Source organism: Conger conger, chromosome 8, assembly GCF_963514075.1.
Source record: "Conger conger chromosome 8, fConCon1.1, whole genome shotgun sequence".
Taxonomy (NCBI): domain Eukaryota; kingdom Metazoa; phylum Chordata; class Actinopteri; order Anguilliformes; family Congridae; genus Conger; species Conger conger.
Genome location: NC_083767.1, coordinates 26356676 through 26382501, shown reverse-complemented (window position 1 = coordinate 26382501; position 25826 = coordinate 26356676). Strand labels below are relative to the sequence as shown.

At 42.1% G+C, this 25826-nt stretch overlaps 1 protein-coding gene and 1 long non-coding RNA gene across 6 annotated transcripts in view; one reads left to right on the top strand and one right to left on the bottom strand.

Moving 5' to 3' along the window:
* The window catches only part of pigg (phosphatidylinositol glycan anchor biosynthesis class G (EMM blood group)), a 142674-nt gene that overhangs the window by 67574 nt on the left and 49274 nt on the right, over positions 1-25826 (top strand). For all 5 annotated transcript variants that reach the window (XM_061252011.1, XM_061252010.1, XM_061252012.1 and 2 more), the window contains 3 exons: positions 10513-10725; positions 10941-11158; positions 14515-14799. In XM_061252011.1, the coding sequence (XP_061107995.1) occupies positions 10513-10725; positions 10941-11158; positions 14515-14799 (716 nt within the window). The remainder of the gene's footprint in view (positions 1-10512; positions 10726-10940; positions 11159-14514; positions 14800-25826) is intronic.
* LOC133135190 (uncharacterized) lies at positions 24506-24938 on the bottom strand. Its single transcript, XR_009709367.1, has 2 exons — positions 24812-24938; positions 24506-24536 (listed from the first exon to the last, which is right to left on the bottom strand). It is a non-coding gene; the product is annotated as an uncharacterized LOC133135190 (long non-coding RNA).

Here is a 25826-nt window from a genome sequence, read left to right as displayed (position 1 = left end):
TCAATTGTACAGCGCTTTGGATAAAGGCGCTATATAAATGGCAACCATTAAACCATTACCCCGATTGCGAAATGTCAGTTTGTTTTTGTGGCCATATCGGACAAACAAATTTTGCTATTTAAAACAGGGATTTATGTATTTGTACATAAAACCAGCATGACTGTTAATAAGCACAGCAGCTACAATTATTTCAGTAGCCTACGTAAACATGCATGGATGAATTTATTCAACCAACAGTTTCCAAATGTCATATTTATTACCAATAAATGTGCTACAAATGTTACAGTGGGTAGTAATAGTTTTTCAATGTGACCACTTGTGAAGCGCCATATAGGATAGGCTCTACAGAAATGTTTCTGAATTAGTGTATGTGAGATGCAACTGACAATAGCAAGAATATAAATTGTTACTCCACACGTTGTTCAGATCGGACACATTGACATTCTGGGATTACAGTAAATAGAACCAGAATCAGAATCCGTTTTTATTTTCACTTCCATAGTACACACTTGGCAAACATGAGAGCGAAATACCGTTTTCCATAGGTCATGGTGTTTGTCACATCGGTCGATGTATATGACAGCTATGGACGGGAGAGAGACACCCATGATCTTCTCACTTCTCTGCAGGGACTTACGGTCAGCGGCTGTACAGTTCTCATACCAGACAGTGATGCAGTGTGTTAGGACGCTCTCAATGGTTCCTCTGTAGAATGTTGTCATGATGGATGGTGAGGGATTCACTTGTCTCAGTCTCCGCAGGAAGTGAAGGCGTTGCTGGGCTTTCTTGGTGAGAGCTGTGGGGTGGATGGACCAGTTCAGATCGTCGGCAATGTGCACTCCCAAGAACTTGGTGCTGTTGACTCTTTCAACAGTAGTGCTGTTGGTGGTCAGCGGGGTATGCACACTGCAACTTTTCCTGCATTCAACAACCATCTTCTTGGTTTTCTCCGCAGTTAAGAAGAGGTTGTTGTTGTTACACCACATGGCCATGCTCCACCTCCTCTCTATACAGCAGCACATCATCATCACTCGTGACAAGTCCGACCGCTGTTGTGTCATCAGTGAATTTTATGATGTGGTTGGAGCTGGACCTGGCAGAGCAGTCATGAGGTAGCAGGGTGAACTGGAGTGGGCTGAGCACACAACCCTGAGAGGAGCTCAGTGTGGTGGTGCTTGATGCTTTGCCTCCTATTCTGACTGACTGTGGCCTGCAGGTGAGAAAGTCCAGTATCCAGTTGCAGAGAGGTATGTTGAAGCCCAGTGTGCCTAGCTTCCCTATCAGCTGTTGTGGAATGATGGTATTGAATGCGGAGCGGAAGTCAGAATGTTGTTTGTTGATCAGGCTGATTTTTTCCAGGTTAGTGCCACATGCAGGGCAGTGGATACAGCATCATCAGTAGACCTGTTTGCCCAATATGCATGTTGATGGGGGTCCATGGTGGGGGGAAAGATGTTTCTGATGTGCTGCATGACCAGCCTCTCAAAGCATTTCATAATGATGGGTGTCAGTGCAATGGGGCGATAGTCATTTAGGCATGATACAGAGGCCTTCTTTGGTACAGGTATTATGGTGGCAGATTTGAGGCATTTTGGGACAACAGCCTGGTTCAGCTGTTCCGCGCAGTCGCTGAGTGCCCGTCCAGGTGTGTTGTCTGGTCCTGCAGCCTTGCGGGGGTTAATCCTCACAGGACTCTCCTCACACTGGTTGGGGTGAGATACAGAGCCTGTTTGCAGGGCTGTGACATAGCTTTCAGGGCAGGTGTGTTGTTTGTGGCCTCAAACTGTGCATATAAGTCATTCAGCTGGTTAGGGAGGGAGGGGGGTCACTGTCACAGACCTGTGGGGGGCTTTGTAATCCGTGATGGCCTGGATTCCCTGCCACAGGTGCCTTGTGTCTCTTGTTGTTGTTAATCCTCCTGGAGTACTGTTGCTTCGCTCTCTTAATTCCTTGAGACAGATTGTTCCTTGCAGTTTTCAGAGCTGCCTCATCACCCGCTCTGGTTTCTGATTGGGGCTCACAGTGGTTTTCCTGGTCATAGTTACATCATCCGTACACTTATTGATGTAATCCATTACAGTCTCTGTGTACTCCTGTAGGTCTGTGTGGTGATTGTGGGTAGCTGCCTCTCTGAAGATGTTCCAGTCTGTAATTTACAAGCAGTCCTGTAGAGCTGAGGTGCTCCCTCTGGCCACACACTAATGTGTTTCCTGACTTGTTTCACCAGGTCTGAGGTCTGTGTGCAGGTGTTCGCATAATAGAGATGTTACATTACATTACATTATTGGCATTTGGCAGACGCTCTTATCCAGAGCGACATACAGTTGATTAGACTAAGCAGGAGACAATCCTCCCCTGGAGCAATGCAGGGTTAAGGGCCTTGCTCAACGGCCCAACGGCTGTGCGGATCTTATTGTGGCTACACCGGGATTAGAACCCCGACCCTGCGGGTCCCAATCATATGGATGTGGTCTGAGGAGCCATGGTGAGAGAGAGGGGATGCCTTCTATGCTCCCTTTTAGCTGGTGTAGGCCTTGTCCAGTGTGTTGTTCCCTCTCATAGCAAAGTTTATGTGTTGGAAAAACTTTGGCATGACTGTTTTAAGGTTGGCATGGTTGAAATCTCCCAATCAATAAAAACTGCATCGGGGTGTTTAGTCTGCTGCTCGCTGATAACGTCATGCAGTACATTCAGGGCCTCCTTAGTATTAGCACTGGGAGGGATATACACCGCCACCATGATAATACTTGTGTATTCCCTCAGCAGGTGGTCCTCGGCATTTGAACAATAAGAACTCTGCTATTGCTAAACAGTGCTTGGAGGCAACAACAGCATCCTGACATCATGTTAGTTAGAGTGATGTTATTCTGTCAGCTCTGTGGAGAGAGAGTCTGTCAAGTTAAACGGCCGTGTCTGGGATGTTTTCATTCAGCCATGTTTCCGTAAAAACATAGACACAACAGTCTCTCATTGCACAATGAGTGCAGTCTCTGTAGTCTCAGGTGATCGAGTTTGTTATCCAGGGAGCGTACATTAGCTCTCATTAGCAACAGTGGCCCCACCATACTGTGATGGTAGATCACCATGACCATATCACTGTATGCTAAAATGTTTGGTTTGGAAGTATTTTTTATTCATTCGACAGGAAAGTTGCACTGTTCGGAACATAGTGAGCCAACTTGTAATGCCAAATATAATCAGGCACACGGTGGATTAGGATTTTTCTGATTCCCCGATTTAAAGTCTAAATAGACCCGACGGAACCTATGGATATAAAAGGGAGGATAACCCAGATCCTACAGTCCGTTTACAGTGAGGTCTCATCAACTAAACTGGGGACAGGCTGGCCAACGACACATGGCCAGGTTTGGGGAGAACACTTTCTTTCAGGTAAGTTAAGTAATAAAATGTTTTTGTTGGGTTGCTATATAGGCTGGCTATATAGTGCCAAGTTAACCATATAGCTTGCTAGCTAACGTTATAGGAGTGCTGACAGTTAACATTACATTAGCTAGCTAGACCATATCATAGAAATCATATGAATGAAACAATTTTGTTCAGTTTTCACAAATTATTTCTATATTCCAACATTGACTTTACGTGATTGTACCTTGGTTAAATGACACGGAAGACACTGCCTGCAATTCACTTTCGTCAAGGCCAGTAGGCAGTAGAGCCGTTAAGTTATTTGCTGTTTTGACACCACGCTAATTTGTCGTTCTGTCATTTTGGCTCCATGGCTCTAGCAATGTATAATTGTATGTTCCGTGTGTTGTGTGGCTTGCAGTTGCATCATGTCTTATATTATTACTATAGAATTTAACATGGTAAAATTGAGAAAAAGAGACCACCATGTTTGCCCAATGTTTAAAACTTTTTATGCTTCCACGCTGGTGACATTATGTTTTTGGGTTGTCTGTCAAGTCCGTTATCCATCCGTATGTCCCATCCTTATGAACACGAGAGAGAGAGAATTAAGGCCTCAGCCCGATTGATAGAATCAGGGAAAAGGGCAAGGGCTTGTAATGATTTTTTATTTTAGGCGTGCCAACTTCAAAATGTAATGTAGGCAAGTTCTTGGTTGCAGGACTGTGAATGAAAAGTGGAGTAGGTTTAAAAGGGTTATACTTGATGCACAGTGTAAATGAATTCCTAAAATGCAGAAATGTAAGTTGAGAAAACAATTTCTACAGTGGATGAATACAGCTATATGTAAGAGTTTGTGAAAAAAGAATATAAGCATAAGATATATAAATAGGACAGCACTGAGAGTAGCAAAGCTGAATATTGTAATAAACAGTCTTTATAAACTGGAGAAATACCAGATGACTGGAAACAAGGTAATATAATATCAATATGTAAGAAAGGCGACCGTACTGATCTAGGAAACTACAGGCCTGTCAGTATAACTTGTATCACATGGAAAATACTGGAATCTATTATTAGGGACTAATGGAATTATTTATTGAAAGTAATAACATTCTAAGGGGGAGAGCCAGCATGGTTTTCGAATGAGTAGGTCATGCCTGACAAATCCTTTGGCATTCTTTGAGGAAGCTACCAAGTGTTTTGATGATAGCAGGGCTTATGATATTGTATATTTAGATTTCCAAAAAGCACACCTCACATAGCTTCAGCCACATTTTACCCCTAACTATCCCCTTTTCTCTCCCTAAATCTGAAAGCTACTGCCCAAATGGAAACACAAAAACCACAGCAGGGTGGCTTCAAACAGCTTGCAGCAGAAAACCGGAGAGATAAAAACACCTCTTAACTATAAGCTTAGCTAGCTAACTTACTGTACTGCACAAAAAAAAATCAGGCGCTAGTGTTAAATCAACAATATAATCCGCTAACTTATTGTTGCTGCTTGACTTTAGAAAGAAGGATGAGACCTTAGCCTTTACACTGTACATTCATTCGTATAGTCTGTGGACTTCCAAAATGCAGAGAAGGTCTACCGATGCTTGTTTTGCCACCTTGATTCAGTGGCGGTTCTGGGTTATATGGTGCCCTGGGAGAACCCCCCCCCCCCCCCCCCCACCCTAGATGTACTAAAATAAGACTCATAAATATCAAAAGGAAGTGACAAATACAAAACAAATTGTACAAGCATCAAAATAGACTACCCATCCTCCAACACTGTCGACCAATTCATCTTGGTGGTATGCACAACTTCCGGGTTGGCAAAATTAACATTTTTAATTATTCAAGCACTGTTGCCTAAAATTGTCATTGAGAATGTGTTAGCTGTCTAGCGAACAATCTTTACGTTTTATAAAACATTTACACGTATGTCAAAAGTGCATGTTACACTGTGTGGGGTTTGGGGGTGGCCACCATTAAATCATTGTACTGTGTTGAAACCTGACTGTTTGATCATGTGAAATAAAACCACTGAGCTCGAATTCCTGGTCTGTCAGTTTCATGATGCAGCCCGTTCATGCTACAAATGAGCGATAGAAAACCAATGCCACAAATGTCAGCATTCCAAATGTTTTAGTGCAGGCACCCCATGTGCCCCCAGCAAGATGCCGCCCTGGGCGGCTGCCCATGTCGCCTATATCTGCCTTGATGGGATGTCTCACAGTTCGGATTTTAATTTCAATTGAGACACCTTTCTTCCATAGTGCGTCTTTAATGCGGCCTTCTCCTCTTTTGAATTTCATGCGGTTTCTGTTACTTTGCTGTGCAAACTGTTTATTATTGTTGTTTATCGCCCCCCGGGTCCTCTGGGGAGCTTCTTGGATGAGATGGACATCCTCCTTAGCTCCTCACCAGTCAATGACACCCCCCTGATCCTCCTGGGTGACTTCAATCTCAACTCAAGAGTCCACCCAGTCTACCTTTCTCTCCCTCCTTTCTTCTTTTGACCTTACTCTCACTCTTTCCCCTCCCACCCACAAAGCAGGCAACCTTGACCTCATCTTCACAAGGAGCTGCACAACAACCAACCTCTCTGTAACACCACTCCATATATCTGACCACTCCTTCATCTATTTTTCTCTTCCACTCTCCTCTAACACCCATCCATCTCTGCCACCATCCACTGTCACCTGTCGGCGGAACCTACGACACCTGTCTTCCTCCACCCTCTCATCTACAATCCTCTCCACTCTACCATCCAGTCCATACCATCGAGTCTTTCTCTCGACTGTCTCCCGATGATGCTGCTACAACCCTCATGTCCTCCCTCTCATTTTCCTTTGACTCTCTGTGTCCCCTCACCACCAAACTAGCTCGGGCCTCCCCCCCCAGTCCTTGGCTTTCTGATGCTCTACGAGCTGTCCGAACCGAACTGCGGGCAGTGGAGAGAAAATGGAAAAGGTCCCGTCTCCCCAGTGATATGGCTTCCTTCCATGCGATCTTACCATCTTTCTATTCCTCTGTCTCTCTAGCTAAATCTTCCTTCTTTCACTCGAAAATTAACGCGGCCGCCTCTAATCCCCGCAAACTGTTTTCAACCTTCTCCTCTCTTCTGGCCCCCCCTCCCCCCCACCCCCCTCATCACTCACAAAGAATCTTGGGGTGACTCTTGATAACTGCCTCACCCTGGCTCCACAAGTATCCTCCACTGCCAGAACCTGCAGGTTCTTTCTGTATAATATACGCCGTATCCGCCATCTCCTGACGGAAAAAACCACCCAGCTCCTAGTCCAGGCGCTCGTCATTTCCCGCCTGGATTACTGCAACTCCCTCCTAGCCGGTCTCCCAGCGTGTGCCATCAAGCCCCTCCAGCTGGTCCAGAATGCTGCAGCCCGCCTGATCACCAGTCAGCCCAGGTCAGCTCATGTCACCCCGCTTCTCATTGGCCTCCACTGGCTTCCTATTGCCACACGCATCCGATTCAAGGCCCTAGTGTTGGCATTTCAGGCTGCTAAGGGCACTGCCCCACCCTACATACAATCCTTGATCACTCCCTACTCCCCAGCTAGACCACTCCGGTCTGCCAGCTCTGGTCGCCTTATGGTTCCCTCTCTGTGTGCACCTGGCAGTCGAGCTGCACGTTCACGCCTGTTTTCCGTTCTGGTTCCTCAGTGGTGGAATGACTTGCCTACCACTGTCAGGACAGCAGAGTCCCTCCCCCTATTTCGACGCAGACTCAAAACCCACCTTTTCAAACTCTATCTTAGTCCTCCCTCCTGATTTCCCCTGCCCCCCCTTTCTGATATCCCTATCCTCCTTGTCTAACCCCCAAAAAAAAAAAAAATTGCACTTATGATGGCGATATGTTGTAGGGGTCCTCGCACGGGACTCCAAATTATGTAGGGTCCTCGCACGGGCCGCCAAATAACGCAGGGATTTTATTCTCTACGAAACCGGGGCGCCAGTTAAACGTTGTGTTGCAGTATAACTGCGAAAAGTAATCAGTCTCATAAAATTACTGTTATCAGAAATATCCAACCACAAATTTAGTATTTTAATTAATTAAAATAACCAATATTAATGATTGAACATACCGATAACCTGAAGGTTGGAAGTTCTTCGAAAGACTGCTTTAACTCGGCTCTCATGTCTATGCGATTCCAAAACGGACACCGGGGTTCAATAAAATATATTTATTTATTTATTAAACACAGAACAGATAAACTAACGGGAATTAGGGGAAGTTAGGGTGTGTGTGTGCGTGTGTGTGGGCGCGAGCAAGCGCGCGTGTCGCTTGAACAAAGGAAAGGTGGGAGTAGCTAGCTTGAGTAAGCTAGAGTTCTGGGTGTGGTAATGAGTTAGAGTTAGCTGTGAGAAGGGACTACTTGCGTAGTTTTACTCTATATATGCGCAAAAGACGGCAAATCAATTCACGTACATATATATGTAGCTAACCAAACACATTACAATGGTAGGATGGTAAATATTGAAACACAGATTCACAAAAACAGTTAAGACTAAACTAAACACTGCCTATGCCTGAATGTTTGTTCTCTTACTGAGTTCATACGCATTGGATCCAAAAGACGTGCTGTCCTTATAGGAGCCGCGATGGTGCTGTGAATGCGTGTCCTGGAGAGGTGCGCAGGCTGGGGCGTCTTAGCCGCGCGTTGTTGTCTGGTCCACTCGGTTGCTGGAAGGATGTTCGCTTGTCCTTTTTCCGGGTGGAAAAGTTTGTTGCTGTTGTTCGATGGTGAGCTTTGCAGGGGTAAACTGATGTAGCGTTCCGCGTACACCAGTTTCCACTCGCTATAGGCCACGAAGTTACCGCGAGGTAACTGGGTGTGTCTGTAGGCCTGGTAGTGCGCTGTGCAGCATTCAGCCTCTGTCCGAGTCTCGGAGCAGATGAGCTGAAGCGAATGGCCAAAAAGGGTGCGTCGAAGAGAAGAAGCAGAAGAGGCAGAAAAAGCTGAAGAGAGATCCCAAGAACGTGTCTTGCTCTTATACGGGACCGTTTATTGCTCCCGCCATTACGGGATTGGCTGAACCAAGTTAGACGTCATTCGTGGTGGACGTCGCAGAATTTTCCTGTGGGAATGTGGAAGTTGTAGTCCCTACAATGTTTAGAACAGCATTTCATGTGTATTTTCCTAGTTCTGGATGTGATGCTTTGACTTGTGGAAGAACCTATGCGCTTGTAAGTCACTTTGGATTAAAAGCGTCTGCCAAATGACTAAAATGTAAACGTAAAATGTAATGCAAAGACCCAAGGTGCTGTTTCCATTTTTACACTTGGATAACCATTAGAATTTTGCTTCATTTATTGCATGAAAATCCACTTTTTCGTGAAATGTCCAGACTAGTACATGAAATGACAAATGCAAATGGAATTATTGAATTTTGACATACAAAATGTACCTCTATTTCAGTGGGAAATATAAATCCAAATATATAATGCAGACCAGCTGAATAAATCTGATTCATATCACAGATATCCCAGATAATATTAAGCTACAACCTGTTGTCTTTTAATTTTCGGTAATATAGGCTATGCATGATGAGTGCATCATGTAATTGTATTTTTCTAGGTATCATATTGAGATGTAGCTAGCTATCTGTAGGCTGCAGTAACATATTCTGGATATTGTCTTAAATGCATTAATGTTTTGTTTCTTCATTTAAATGGGTTTTAAGCTGTAATTACATTTAGCTAATGTTACTCTATATACTTTATATATATCATGTAATTCTGGTATTTTTTAAATACACTACCATTCAAAGGTTTGGGGTCACCTTGTCTTTCTGCTTTTTCTGATTTCATATCTCTGTTTCTCTGTAATCAAACAATTCATACATGATCAAAGCACATACTCTTTTATTAAAGGGTATTTTTTATACATAGTCCCCCATTTCAATGTTTGAGACAAATTTGGTTGCATATCCTTTGCATGGATATTTTATTTTTAGGTTGTCCTACAAGTTATACTAAAACTCTTTGCATTGGAATGATCTGGGGGGGGGTTGGGAATTGGGGGGGTTGGACTAGATTCAGCTGTAAATTATGCTGATACAGTATGGAACACATTTGTTGTGTCATGGGTCCTAGGTATCAAATGAGCCTCAAACCACTATGCATCTGTCACATATGCAGTAGATACTATTGAAACAATTATTGTAGTATTTACTGCATATCCGGCTGCAGCTAGATAAAGAGTAACGATTATGGTTATATAGCCTATTTAACTTATTTAGTTTACACAAAATAGTAAATTAATGTTTAAAGAGGAAATTATAAATTAATTCCATAATGGGACTGGGATCCACACATAGGCGCCTTGTTTAGGCTACGAATGAACGATGAACAAAGCCAGGAACATATGAGACTCGTGGGTGTACTTTCCGGATGTACAATCAGCATTTTGACACCTTTTGTTGCTAATTGCCTGCATAACCTCCTTAAAATTTAATCAAAATAAATAAAATAAACTATTGGTTTACTTGGCTGATTAACCAGTTGACTGCTATAACCTATAAATACAAAAGTATTCAGGATTTCTTCTATATAAATTTAGTCTTAGATTTAAATGTTTTTGTTGTCTACATAAGTGTGCCAACAGTAAAGAGCAAATTTAATTGAGTTTTCCAAAAAATGAAATGTTAGCTTTTCATTAAATGAAGTAACATAAATAACGGGTCACTTTTCAGATAATAACTTGATTGAGGCTCTCTGAGATTACCTGGAGCCATAGTCTTTGGAATAACCTACCAGCTGATTTTCTAATAAAACTATATTTAATCATACTAATTATTTGACTTATGTTATCACTCTTCGTTGCATTTAAACTGTTAATTTCATTATTTTTCAAAGCATCTTCTCTTGTTGTAATTTTTAACATGTGTAGAAGACTTTTGCATCATACTGTACAAAAAAAGGAACGCTCCCATAACTTGAAGCAAACACACGGGGGATCCATTAAGCAAGGATATGTTATTTTGGTGGCTATAAAGACGAGCTGTTTGCAATATGTGAAATGAGTGAAACTGGCACTTCACCCGTGGATGTGTGCTTGGAAAATGTTTCCTTTTGGGCTTTATCTTGTTTTCTGCAGTTGGAATGGTGACTAACATGCACTTTTTTTCTTGTAGTGGACATGGAAAAGCCTGGGACTGTGGCGCAGGTGGATGTGTTGCCTACATTGGCCCTTGCCCTGGGTCTGCCCATCTCTCGGAACAGTGTAGGATGCCTCATCCAGCCTGTGTTTGAACACACCTCACTCCGGGACCAGCTTCGCTTCCTGCACCTAAACAGCTTCCAGCTGAACTGCCTTCTTAAGGACAGCACACCAAACTTCCAGAAAGGTTTATTCCAAATATATCCATAAAAAACTATCCAAACTAAAATAAAAACCTACAAACCATTAAGAAGGGAATACCCCATCCAAATTACAAATTGTTTGCCATTGCACTTTTAATCGGGTGTTTCCCCAAAAACCCATGTTATAATAACCCATGAGCTTTTGCCTTGCCCAATTTGTGACCATTGAAGTCCATGTCATTGTGTCTCTCTTCTACAGAGGAAGGTTATGACCAGTTCCACTTAGCAGAGAAATCGCATGCGAACTGGATGAAACTTTACCTCGAGGGGAACACTTCGGAGGTGCTGAGTAACTTGGGGAGGAAGCTTCTGAGACAGTACCTGGGTGCTCTGAAGGCCATGAGTTCCACCCTCAGCAAGCAGCTGGGGAAGTATGACATGTACTCGATGATTGTGGGCATGGTCTTGGTCCTGCAGGTGAGTTGAGCATAGTTGTGAGGCTTTACTTCTCTTATGTCACCTATCCTTTACTGGATCCTTGCGTGACTTGCTTGCTATATGCACACACACACACAGATCTCCAACCTCTATAATTACAAAGGAAAAACCAGTATTAAAATAAAGTCTTTATTTAACAACAATCTTAACCTTGGAGGCTTAGTAAACTGTATAGGGTTAATATAACAATGAACAAGAAAATGGTAAGCATGTTGTCTCAATTAGCCTCCTTGATGCCTGATGTTGATAGTCCATGACACCAATGCTTCCACCAAAAAAATTGACTTAAACCTCATATGATATCTCCCCTTGAAATATTTCAGGAGACTTGGGAGCATGGATTTGTTTCTTGGACAAAGTGAAAAGATCAATGAATAAAAATGACCCGAGATGGCGAGCGGCTTTAGAGGATAGATATGGAGGATATTGGAACACAAATTTCAACTCAGCTTCTCTTCAAAGGGAAGCAACATAAAAGATAACAGAAACAGAAAGTCTGCTACTCAAACAGTGGACCCTCTCTTTAAACTGAAGGGATTTCCTGAAAAATGTTCCTAAATAAAAGCATATCTACAACTCTGACCAACAGATCTAATATATTAGGCAACAAAACATAGATGTATGTAAACAAACCGTCAAATAGGGAATTTCCTCAAATGAGGAAGTTAATAATTTCTTTATGTTACAATATCACAAACTGCAACTATGAATAGGCTACGTTTTTTCTACAAGGTTGTATCAACATGCAGTAGCCTTGAGCCTAAGGAGTACAAGAAATAACTGCCTGGCAGGTTTACAATCTAGCTAAAGAAATACACAGTGATTCATCAAAAAAAAAATAGCTGTGAACAGCGTATGATGGTTTACATTTCCAAATCCAAACTTACCCAGTTTCAAAGGGAGCAGCATTAAAACACAGTTGCAGGTATTGCACACAGTTGCATTTTATCAGCTTTTTCTAAAGTCTTAAATAAAATGAATAGTTTGGCCTGCTGATTAGGATGTTGCCCTTCTTTGGGTCCCTGTCAGAAATACATTGTAGTAAAATGATAAATGCTCATCTATTGGCTATATCCTAAGCTAAGCTACATGTAGCTACAATACCACAATTAGCTAGCAATCTAATTATGATTTGGGAACAGATTTATTCATTTATAAGTTAACTGGTTAAATTTTGGCAGCACATAGTAGCCGGCATCTTGATTTCATACACCAGTGTATTCAAGATAGAACTATCTACTAGTAGCTATTTAATGAATAGCCTACATGAAGTAAGATTAGTTGGTTATTTATTTATTTAGCGAATGCAAAGTCCTTGAGCCAAGCAGTTGCCTCCTGGTCTGCTGTTAGTTTGGACGCAATTCTCCAAAAGTTGGCAGACAGAATGTTTTTTGTAGACTTCTGAATTCATACACCTGCTAACATCATGAGTTTACATCATCAATAAAAATGAGTGCCATGCAAGCCATGACTCTTCCTCCACCGTGCTTCACAGATGAGCTTGTATGTTTCGGTTTATGAACAGATCCCTTCTTTCTCCACACTTTGGCCTTTCCATTACTTTGGTTGGGGTTAATCTTGGTTTCATCAGTCCAAACAACTTTTTTGGCTCATCTCTGTACTTTGCAAATTGTAATCTTGCCTTCCAATCTTTATTACTGATGAGTGGTTTGCATCTTGTGGTATAGCCTCTATATTGCTGCTCTATATAGCTTTTTCTAATGGTTGATTGAGATAACTTCACCCCTGCCTTGTGGAGATTGTTTGTGATGTCACTGACTGATGTTTTGGGGGTTTTATTCACTGGCTCTGTACTCCAGCACATTGAATTTGAAATTAAACAATTAATATGAAGTTAAAGTGAAGACTGGCCATTAATTTGAGGGTATTTACAGCCATATTGGGTGATCTATGTAAGAAGTACATCCCACAGACCCTCCATTTTAGGGGACCAAATGTAATGGGACTTCTCCCATGCTTCTCCGCTGTTTCTGTCAGGTGTATTTTATTACTGCATAGTGCAGGTATAAGAAAGCTTTCTGTATCAAACCTTGATTCTAGGTTTTTGATTGCCTTTTGAGACTGTTATTGGCTTTGGTCAACATGAGAAACTAAGTTTTGCCAATGACAATGAAGGAAGCCATTATGAGGCATAGAAATAATAAGAAAAAAAAAAGCAGATATATGCCAAACATATGCTTACCAAAATGAATTGTTTGGAACATCATCAAGGGCAAGTGTTATTGTAGTCTAATTAAGAAATAAGGAACTTGTGTATGCTCTGGTTGACATTATTGGAATTAATTTGTGTATGGAACAAGTCAGACAGCAAATGGTGAAAATACATTTTATTATATCAAATATATCATTTATATTTTTTCTGTGCTACACAATTTTAGATTTGTAATCAGACAATTCCATGAGATCAATTTCTGGTGTGGTCAGACCAGTTTCTACTGTATTCCCATATTTTGACTGAAATAATGTGCTGTTCTGTGTATTCCATTCGTGTAAAGCCATGCATATTAAAAAAAGTTCAACTCTGGTATGTGGATGAAACAAATCATCAGGGCGAACAACAATATTGAGCATTGGATCTTAGATTTTCATGTGATGTGTTGATTTGTTCAGTATAAAAGGGAAACTTTGCCTAAATAACTATTATTTCAGTCCAAATGTCGCCTTCACTCTTGCAGGGCACATTTTTAATACAATCCTATTTCAATTGCCGTTTTACAGAAACGTGACAGACGTTAATTTCTGAATTTCTTAGTATTTGGTATGTCCACCTTTTGATTTAATGGCAACGTGCACTCAAGCTGGCATAGACTCCATAAATTTGTGCAAAACCTGATGATTCATGTGCCAGTCGTATTTGGTTCCAAAAGCATCTTGTAATGTTACTGAATGCTTGGCTATTGCCAGTCTTCAAGTGCCTCCATAAATGTTCAATGGGGTTGAACAGTCTTCAAGAGTAAATTTGAAGTAGCTTTCATTTGTTTTAATCTTTTAAAAATCCTAAAACCCCCCAGATTTTCAATGTGGTGTCAGACTTGTATATTACTATGATCTCTTAACACGAGAAGCACCAATTGCCATGCCAATTGGCGTTGAAACTTTTATATTTTGAATTATGTGTTTTTATAGCACCTACGACTCCTTTATAATCCAAATATCCAGGGAAATCCACAATAAGGGACCTTTAGAAAAAATGTTCACATTCTTGGCAGCTTATGTCGCTGCTGGCCATTGATGATTATGTCTGCTGATTAAGGAAAGATTAATATTCTGTCAGTGTAAACTATGGTGAATTAAATGTAAATGTGTGTTTGCAGGTGCTGTTGGTTCTTATTCTGGCCATGCCAGAAGCCCTGAGTCATCCTGCAGAAGTGGAGATCCCACTGTATTCTTCCCTGCTGTCCTTGCCCTTCTATATGCTCTGGCTCCTGTGCTGCTCCATCCATGTGCTAGTGTGCACCTCAGCTGAGAGCTCCTGTTACCTGTGTAATCTATCCTGGGGTCTGGTGCTGGCTGCTATCACCACCATCTCTGCCATGCTCTGTGTGCTCCTGTCAATGGCTGGAAGAAAGCTTGCCTCAGGGGCAAAGACTGGCACAAAGGTAAGGACAAAGTTTGGGGAAGAGATTCAGGCTGATTGGACATCTTTGCGGAGTGATGCGCTGATACTGGGTGTAAGGGTGCTTAAGGGATATGGTGAAATGAGGGCATTGAGGGGAAATTACATATAGTGCTGTGAAAAATAATGCCTGATATCCTCTATTATTGCTTCAGAGCTGAAGTCCTGATCTAACTTTCAATGTGCCGACCAGGTTTTATAACTTTATGCAAAAAAGGTTTTGGAATTATTTGCATTTTTGTGATGAACCATGGCATGGCCACTGCAAATCCATTGGCTTGTCATTCTGCCATAATAGCCTGTCATTCTACCAGTAAAGGTCTGTAAAATGAACCAAAATGCCAACTACCACACCTGTGTTATTCCTTGTCTGTATAAATGGTTTGAAAACACGGGTAAACTTATCACAAATACATTTCATCAAGACGGTAAGAGCAGTTGTCTGGCAATTGGAGGGTAGCCGGTTCAATCCCCCGCCTGTGCTGTGTTGAAGTGTCCCTGAGCAAGACACCTAACCCCAAAATTCTCCTGACTGGGCTGGTTGGTGCCTAGCATGGCAGCCAATCACCGTTGGTGTGTGAATGAGAAGCATTAATTGTACAGTGCTTTGGATAAAGCCGCTATATAAATGCCAGCCATTTACCATTTACACATGCTGACATTGTTTTCAACTCTCTTGGTTGAACAGAGCAGGAGTTATGACTTCAATAATTACAATTTCAACTATTATCGCACCAGCAAGTGGCCAATTACATTCGGTATTAAGCAGTGTTGTGGACAGGAACTTCTGAAAGTAACTCATTAAGTTACAAAGTTACTACCAGTAAAAGTAACTACAGTAGTTGCTTAAAATATTATCTACTGAGAATAGTAACACCTTAGTTTACTTTTGCGTTATTTATCATTACCAAGAATGTGTTATCATTTGAAAAGGAATATTGAATTCTATTAACATAGATGATGTTTCAGGAAGGGAAAGTAAAAGTACTTTTTCTGTAGATGAGGATTTCTACTACTAGGTGCCATGTGCAGGACAACATGAATGCGACTAGAATATCGAACCAGGTTGAGTCTTACAATTCGATTGGAATTAGCTTGCTACATAATTCACCTTATGCACAAGCCGGGGATTTTCTGTTACCTGATTTTAAACCAGTGCGCCATGGGTATAAACTTATTTGTGCTTGTTTTACATAGTCCGCCCCCAATTTCAGGGGACCAAATGTAATTGGACGGATTAACACAAACTGAAATAGTGATCATATTCAATATTTCAATTCCTTTTCGGTCACTGAATTTCTGAAGTCTACAACCCACAGATGCTGGGTGTCTTCCCTGGTGGTGCTCTGCTAGGCTTGTAGTGCAGCCCTCTTTGGCTCTAATATCTGTTAGTAAATATGAATATATGGAATAAATATAGTTTAGAATTTATAACTGGTCAATAATTTTTAATTTACGTATAACTAAACTCAATTATGTTAGTATTGGTACAAGCGTCTTGTATGCTTGACTGACCTATCCGATGGCAAAAACCATATGTAAAAAATTTTATGGGGTAGTTAACTTTAGTTAGGTGCACAATGGGCAGGGTTTCAGGTGGTCTGCCAAAAACTGGAGAGCCTAATGACAAATGTTAAAACACACAGAAATTATTTGATACTGCAACTTTCAATTATCTGTGGAGTTTGCATTCTTAAGGTTCTGTTCCAAAAACTATTCAACTTTCAGGGTAATACCACCTTTTGAATGATTACACCATGTGTATGGTGAAATTAGTATAATTATTTACCATTTTTATCTTTGGATTTTCTCGATTTTGGACGATATTACAGGACTCTGAACCATCTTTCTCAGTGCATAGTCATCCTATCATCATGAAACTTTTTTCCCCTATCCGGGAGAGTGTTTGGTGCCAATTATATTCTTGTTATAAAATTTAGGGGCGGGTACAGCATCACTAATATCATTGTTAGAGCGTGATCCCTTCAAACATGTCTTATTTAGAATCTGGAAAAATTATAGCAATATCTTACTTGGTTCAGATTATAGACTGCTACAAAAATGTTCAAATTTATAATTTCTGCCATCTTGAATACATTATGCAAATTAGCTAATTTTTATATTGGAAAAGTCTGTATTTAATGAAGTGTGTACCTCCAGAATGTTTTGGAAGACTAGAGATGCGTGTTTGGTGGAACATAACCCCCTGAAATAACCAAAGATTGCTTGCTAGAACTAGCTTGTTGATTGCTAGTTTAGAATGTAACCAGCCTGACAGGAAGTTATACGCAGCCAGAATCTTTCATTCAGTTGTTTTTGAAATTTCTGCATTTTGCCACCGGTGGTGAAAGTGCATTTATTTTGAACTGAGATTGCCATTTCACTTTCAGGAAAAAATAATCAGTTATCGGTTAGTCATTTTTTGTAAAGGTTTACTGAAACTCTGTACTGAAGCATTTCACCACCAAAAAAATCATATTCCTTCTTAGCAACAAGATAAAGCCTAAAATAGCCCAATGGTATTCCAGTACAGATGTGAAAAATGCTGCTCACTGAATAGCAAAATAAATTAGAGGAATTCTGCCATTATACCATGTCATTCTACTTTCAATATCTGTGACTAAATATGGAATACCAAAAGAGGACAGCACAAGCTTTCAAATGTTGTGTGAAATGCCTCATTTAAAATGTATAACAGCCACTGTGGGCTCAGTGTAAAGAGCTTTACACAGCATAGCGCAAAGGTAATGTTATTCCTTAATATTCAAGCACTCGAGTAACAATTGTTGTTTTCCTCTCTAGCTGCGAGCTGCACGATTTTAAAGAGCTGCATGATTTAAACATTTTAAAATCATTTTAGATACATATTTGTTTCTTTTTATTTTATTTTACATGCTATTTTAGAGTCTTATTTTGTTTTATTTTTGTTATTTTACTAGCACTTATAAAATATTATTTATTCGTTATAATAAATTTTTGTATTTATACAACTATCTATCCAACTCGGTTAGCCCTGTGGCTGGGACCACTAAATGTATGCCCGGCTATCTTAAAGCAGGCCAACTTTTTTAGTTGAGTCCTTGTCTTAAGCATTAGTGTGCATTAGTGCTCTGCAGTGGGTTGGTAGCATTTTCTCCTGGATTAGTTAAGTATCATTTGTTTGTTTGCTGTTTCTAATTCAGTTTAGTTGTCATTATAGTGTTCCCCAGTATAGTTCCCTCCATGTGTTTCGTTCCCATCCTTGTCCTCTCTCCTCTCCCCAGGTCCCAGTCAGGTAGGAGGTTCGCCTCCCGCCAACATGGGCAGAATATCTCAATCCTCAACCTCATCTTCCCTCCCTCCCAGATCCACTGGTATTGATCTCTGTGTGGCTGGTGGCCTCTAGAACTGCCAGTCCGCCGTCCAGAAAGCAGACTTCATATCTGCCTATGCCTCCCACCTCAACCTTGACTTTCTTGCTTTAACTGAAACGTGGCCCTCACCAGAGAACACAGCCACCCCAGCTGCCCTTTCCTCTGCCTTCTCTTTTTCCCACACACCCAGAACCTCTGGCAGAGGAGGTGGCACAGGTCTCCTAATCTCATCTTCATGGAGATCTAGTGTCTTCTCCTCATCCTTCGCCTTCTCCTCTTTTGAATTTCATGCGGTTTCTGTTACTTTGCCGTGCAAACTGTTTATTATTGTTGTTTATCGCCCCCCAGGGTCCTCTGGGGAGCTTCTTGGATGAGATGGACATCCTCCTTAGCTCCTCACCAGTCAATGACACCCCTCTGATCCTCCTGGGTGACTTCAACCTCAACTCAGAGTCCACCCAGTCTACCTTTCTCTCCCTCCTTTCTTCTTTTGACCTTACCCTCACTCTTTCCCCTCCCACCCACAAAGCAGGCAACCTTCTTGACCTCATCTTCACAATGAGCTGCACAACAACCAACCTCTCTGTAACACCACTCCATATATCTGACCACTCCTTCATCTCTTTTTCTCTTCCACTCTCCTCTAACACCCATCCATCTCTCCCACCATCCACTGTCACCTGTCGGCGGAACCTACGCCACCTGTCTTCCTCCACCCTCTCATCTACAATCCTCTCCTCCCTACCATCCGCGGAGTCTTTCTCTCGACTGTCTCCCGATGATGCTGCTACAACTCTCATGTCCTCCCTCTCATCTTCCTCTGTGTCCCCTCACCACCAAACTAGCTTGGGCCTCCCCCCCAGTCCTTGGCTTTCTGATGCTGATGAACTGCGGGCAGCAGAGAGAAAATGGAAAAGGTCCTGTCTCCCCAGTGATATGGCTTCCTTCCATGCCCTCTTATCATCTTTCTATTCCTCTGTCTCTCTAGCTAAATCTTCCTTCTTTCACTCGAAAATTAACGTGGCCGCCTCTAATCCCCGCAAACTGTTTTCAACCTTCTCCTCTCTTCTGGCCCCCCCTCCCCCCCACCCCCCTCATCACTCACTCCTGATGACTTTGTCTCCTTCTTTGAAAAGAAGGTTGATGCCATTCGCAATTCCTTCTCACAACCCTCTCCCCCTGCTGACCCTCCTACCTTCCCCAACTCCCTAGCCTCCTTTTCTCCCCTCTCTGATGCCGACACATTGAAACTCCTTACATCCCACCGCCCGACCACCTGTCCTCTTGACCCCATCCCTTCTCCCCTCCTACAATCTATATCCAATGACATTCTCCCTTTTCTCTCCTCTCTAATCAACACCTCCCTCTCTTCCGGCATCATGACCTCTTCCCTGAAGAGGGCCAGAGTCACTCCCCTGCTCAAAAAACCTACTCTTGCCCTGAACAACTACCGGCCTGTCTCTCTTCTTCCCTTTCTCGCTAAAACTCTGGAACGGGCGGTTTGCTCCCAACTGTCCACTTATCTTTTCCAGAACAATCTCCATGACCCCAACCAGTCTGGCTTCAAGAGTGGCCACTCCACTGAGACCGCCCTGCTCGCGGTCACTGAGGCACTCCACTCTGCTAAAGCCAAATCCCTCTCCTCTGTCCTCATCTTCCTGGACCTGTCGGCCGCCTTCGATACAGTCAACATGAGATTCTGCTCTCATCGCTGTCTGGGATGGGTGTCACAGGGTCTGCACTCACTTGGTTTTCCTCCTACCTCTCTGGTCGCTCCTACCAGGTGACTTGGAGGGGCTCAGTCTCTGACCCTCACCCCCTACAAACTGGAGTCCCGCAGGGCTCAGTTCTTGGGCCTCTCCTCTTCTCGCTATACACCATGTCTCTTGGTTCTGTTATCTCTTCCCATGGCTTTTCTTATCATTCTTATCATTCTTATCATTATTTCCCTCCCCCCCCCCCAACACCCAAGTCACCACACAGATCTTGGGGTGACTCTTGATAACTGCCTCACCCTGGCTCCACAAGCATCCTCCACTGCCAGAACCTGCAGGTGCAGATGCTCACGATAAAAGACTGAGAGTCAGTGCTCACCTTGATTCCCTGTCCCTTCAGACCGAAACCCAGGTTAGAAACCTTGGTGTAATCTTGGACTGTGGACTTTCAATAGCTATATTAATTCAGTAACAAAATCAGTTTACTGTCACCTAAAAAAAATCTCAAGAATCAGAGACTTTATGCATAAAAAGACCTAGAAAAGCGTATTCACACCTTTATCTCCAGGGAATTGGAATATTGTAATGGCTTATTAACAGGCCTATCAAAAAAATGTATTCGCATTTTGCAACTTATCCAAAATGCCGCTGCTAGAGTGTTAACAAACCAAGAAGATTTGATCACATCATGCCAATTCTTAGGTCTTTGCACTGGGTCCCAATAAATCAGAGTCACTAAATGGGCAAGGGCTTTCATATATCTCCGAACTACTCTTCCCATACATACCCCCCAGAGCCCTAAGGTCATCTGATGCTGATGGCTTATTAACTATTCCAGGAGTTAAAACAAAACATGGAGAGGCAGCCTTCTGTTACTATGCTACTATAACAAACTCCCAGCACATACATAGAAATGTGCAAACTCCGGGGAGGCGCGGTGGCGCAACAGGTTAAGATGCAGCGAACTTGGGGTTGCAGTTTGCTGCAGTTGCACACCGGGGACCGGGGTTCGATTCCCGGTCCTGCCAAAAGCCAAGCTTGGCCGGCTCACATGGAGTGGCATAATTGACTCACTGCTCCAGGGATTTGGCAGGGTTAGTACATTGCCGCACAATAAAGCACCTCACGAGCATGAGACGAGACGGTTTGAAGAAGGCGTGTCGCTCTCCTTCGGGCCGCTGAGGGACGGGGTGTGGGCTGTGTATCTAATACTAGCTCTAATTGGATCAGATGGTGTGCAATTAGCTAAAATTGTAGCTATTTTGGGGAAAAATCTGAAATAAATGTATTAAAAAAAGAAATGCGCAAACTCTAACCACTAAAAACTTTCATGTTCTGCGCTTTGAAACATTCATGTGACATTCATGTGTTTTACTTCTTGTTTTTCTTTTAACTTATTAAAATAGTTTTTAAATTCTAATTTACTTTCATAACACCTTTGTGGAATGTCTTTCTATATTTTATGTAAAGCGCTTTGAGTTGCCTTGTGTATGAAAATGTGGAGTGGTGTGACAACTACGGTTTTCCCAGCTAAAACGTTTTCCCCAAATACATATGACGTTCTCCTGCCCCCCACTGCTGAAACCTCACAAGTATTTTTTCCCAGGCGGCGGCACTCTTGTTTCTCAGGCAAAGTGTCAAATCAAGCATGAAACCACTGTAAAAGAGAACATTTTTGCCTACATTTGTGGAAGTAAGCACTGTAGGCCTAGAACCACAAATGTAAATGCACTGTAGGCCTAGAACCACAAATGTAACTGGTTGCACTTTTCACCTACAGTACTGTGCAAAGGTTTTAGAATGCTTTCAAAAATAGAAATGTTATACCAAACAGGAGCTAATGATCATCAATTTAATATGTAGGTTGAAACATAATCATTAACTGAAACAGAAACAGCTGTGTCAGAGGGTTAAAACTGGGTGAGGAACAGCCAAATGTCAGAAGTCATACACCATGGCAAGGCTGAGCACAGCATCAAGACACAAGTTAGTACTGCATCAGCAAGGTCTCTCCCAGGCAGAAATTTCTAGGCAGACAGGGGTTTCCAGATGTGCTGTTCAAGCTCTGTTGAAGAAGCACAAAGAAACGGGGAATGTTGAGGGCCATAGACGCTGTGGTCGGTCAAGGAAACTTGCAGCAAAAGTGCAGCAGATGAAAGACACATCATTCTTACTTCCCTTCACAATCAGAAGATGTTCAGCAGTGCCATCAGCTCAGTGGGACCAAGGTACACCCATCTACTCTGCGGAGAAGTCTGACCAGAAGACTCATGGAAGAATTGCGGCCAAAAAAACATACCTCCAATGTAGAAACAAGGCCAACACAGAAAACACAGGAACTGGGGTGCAGAAAAATGGCAGCAGATTCTCTGGTTTGATGAGTCAAAATTAGAAATATTTGGCTATAGCAGAAGGCAGTTTGTTCGCAGAATGAGTGTCTGCAGGCAACAGTGAAGCATGGTGGAGGTTCCTTGCAAGTTTGGGGCTGCATTTCTGCAAATGGAGTTGGGGATTTGGTCAGAATGAATTGTCTTAATGCAGGATACAGGCAGATACCTATCCATCATGCAATACCATCAGGGAGGCATCTGATTTGCCCCAAATTTATTCTGCAGCAGGACAACGGCCCCAAACATACAGCCAATGTCATTAAGAACTATCCTCAGCATAAAGAAGAACAAGGAGTCCTGGAAGTGATGTATTGGCCCCACAGAGCCCTGATCTCAACATCAGTCCGTCTTGGATTACATGAAGAGACAGAAGCATTTGAGGCTGCCTAAATCCACAGAAGAACTGTGGCTAGTTCTCCAAGATGGAACAACCTACCTGCTGAGTTCCTTCAAAAACTGTGCAAGTATTTTCAAGAATTGATGCTGTTTTGAAGGCAAAGGGTGGTCACACCAAATATTGATTTGATTTAGACTTTTCTTCTGTTCCTTCACTTCTTCTGTTCATGCATTTTTTTAATTGATAAAAACATTTCTATTTTTGAAAGCATTCTTATTTTACAGCATTTTTTCATACCTGTCAAAAACTTTTGCACAGTACTGTACATTCTGAAAATACATTTTAGTAAGTGCTGTAAATGGTACGCGTGTCTTCCTTCATGTTAGTCTCTGTGATGCTCACACCTGAAGTTATAAAGCCTGAAAGTAGAACCCAGGAAAAATGAGTGATGGTTGCTAGATTGGGAATCTGTGCAAAGGAGCTAAGAGTGATTGTCAAACCCAAAACATACCCTACGCAAGTTTGCAAAACTAGACGCTTCAATAGACAAAGTCAATTTCATGCATCGTTATGTTCTAAAATGTGTCACCCGAAATTCTTAACGCAAAGCAAGCGCAAGCTGCAGTTTCAAGCATTGCAGCGAGGGCCACGAGGCCTGTAGCAGGCAACAGTAGGATGAAGCCGTTGTCTTGCATTTGTGCTTTCTTCTGCTCAGTCTTTCAATGTCCTGGACCACCGCCTTGATGACCTCCACAGGGACATCAGTACGCACGTTGAGTATGTAGGCCTACAACCGGATTACGCGGACTTACGTAGGGTATGCTTTGGGCCTAAAAGGCATTTAAAGATGAAAGATGTTAACGGGCTTGTGTGAAGCATGTTGATGTCTTAAGGCTAGGTGTCGGTTTTGGAAAAGGTTATGGAGCAGTCGCGGGAGCTTTGCTGAAAATCACAAAGAACTGAAAAACCGGCAGAAATCACAGTGTTAAAGTGTTAAAATTAATTTATGAAATGAATAGATATAATGCACAGAACTGGGAAATTATAAAAATAATGTGCAATTGTAGCAGCAGTAACAGTGCTGTTGCCTTGGAGCAGATATAGTATGTGTAGGATGAAATGCTTTGATACACGCTTGTGGATTTAACACACTTTGTTTCTCCCAGAATTTGGCAAAGGCATATGCTTAAAATGCTTATGGTAGGCATGCAGTAGACGATACAAATCCCACTGCAGGCTGCGTTTAAGGTTGACTGTTTACCATCCAGAACTGTGGGAAAACAAGGGAAAAATGGGGGAAATCGTGGACTACTACATTGGGAGCAATAATTATTTGATCCCTTGCTGATTTTGTAGGTTTGCCCACTTACAAAGAATGGAACTGTGTAGAATTTTAATCATTGGTACATTTTAACATTGAGAGACAGAATATCACAAAATGATCCGCAATAACAACATCATATAAATTTAATAAATGTAATATCATATTTTCACATGAAATAAGTATTTGATCCATAGAACAATTGGACTTAATACTTGCTGGAGAAACCTTGGCAAGCACAGAGGTCAGATGTTTGTTGTAGTTTTTCACCAGGTTTGCACAGATCTTGGGAGGGATTTTGGTCCACTTCTCTTTGCAGATCTTGAAGCTTCAGCTCCCTCCACAGATTTTAGATTGGATTTAGGTCTGGAGACTGGCTAGGCCACTCCAGGACCTTAATATGCTTCTTTTTGAGCCACTCCTTTGTTGCCTTGGTCGTATGTTTTGGGTCATTGTCATGTTGGAAGACCCATCCACAACCCATTTTCAGTGCTCTCACTGAGGGAAGGAGGTTGTCGCCCATAATTTCCTGGTACATGGTGTAACAGAAGTCCATCAGTCAGAGACAGGAGATTCAGGAACTGCCTTTTTGACCGTTTATTGTCTGAAGAAGACAAACAAAAGAAGTGTCTTCTTAAATGGTCACTGCACTGGCAAACCCTCAGCAGTGAAACTTGAATCTGCTGCCTTTTTGCAACATTCACATAAAATACAAAAGGACAAAATTAAACTTACATTAAATGGAAATAAAATTAAAACATGGCTTAAGTTGTAAATTGGCACCACCTACTGGACACAGTATGAAATGCGACAGTGCTCAGGCAGTCACTAGCTAAAACACTTTTAGCACACATCTACAAATTATATGGAAACACATACCTGAAGAAGACAAACAAAACACATAAGTGTCTTCTTAAATTGTCACTGCACTGGCAAACCTAGACGTGCAAAATAAAATAATAAATTAATTTTCCCCCGAAAGAAACTAGTGAGTCTTTAACAGTTTCGCATAAGTCATGACACGTGGCAATAGAACGCATGAAATGGCAGCTAGCCATTCTAGAACGCCTAACGTGGTGAAATAAAAAAATATATATATCCATTGCCATCGGTCAAAACTAACACAAATATCATAAAGGCACATAGGAAAACTGATGTTAAACATTATGCACTACACATTACAACTTAAATGAGCTATATACAACAAACCTACCCTCAGCAGAGAGACTTGAATCTGCTGCAGGGATATGGCAACACAAGAGGGACATAAAGTGCGATATTAATCAAAGTGCAGTGAACCAAAACTCCACAAGAGGGCTCCAAAACAACAAATACTGGCTGGGGGTTGCTCAATTCAAGTACAATTCACATAAAAATAACCTACATTTTATACTCTGTTACAATGGCCCCATTCACCCTCCCCTCGATATGGTGAAGTCGTCCTGTCCCCTTAGCTGAGAAACAGGATTGCGCGCACAGCAGGATTTTAATCCTTCACGGTGTAGTGTGTTACTGATGGTTCTCTTCGTGACTGTGGTCCCAACTGCCTTCAGGTCATTAACAAGCTCATCCTGCGTAGTACTGGGCTGATCCCTGACCTTTCTCATGATCATTGATATCCCACAAGGCGAGATCTTGCGTGGAGCCCCAGACCGAGGGAGATTTTGTGTTTCTTCCATTTTCTAATAATTGCTCCAACAGTTGTTAACTTCTCACCAAGCTGCTTGCTTATTTTCTTGTAGCACATCCCAGCCTTCTGCAGGTCTACAATTTTGTCCTTAGACAGCTCCTTTGTCTTGGCCATGGTGGAAACGTTGGAATCTGATTGATTGTGTGGACAGGTGTCTTTTATACAGCTACATAACGATGTAACGAGTTGACACAGTAATTGGGT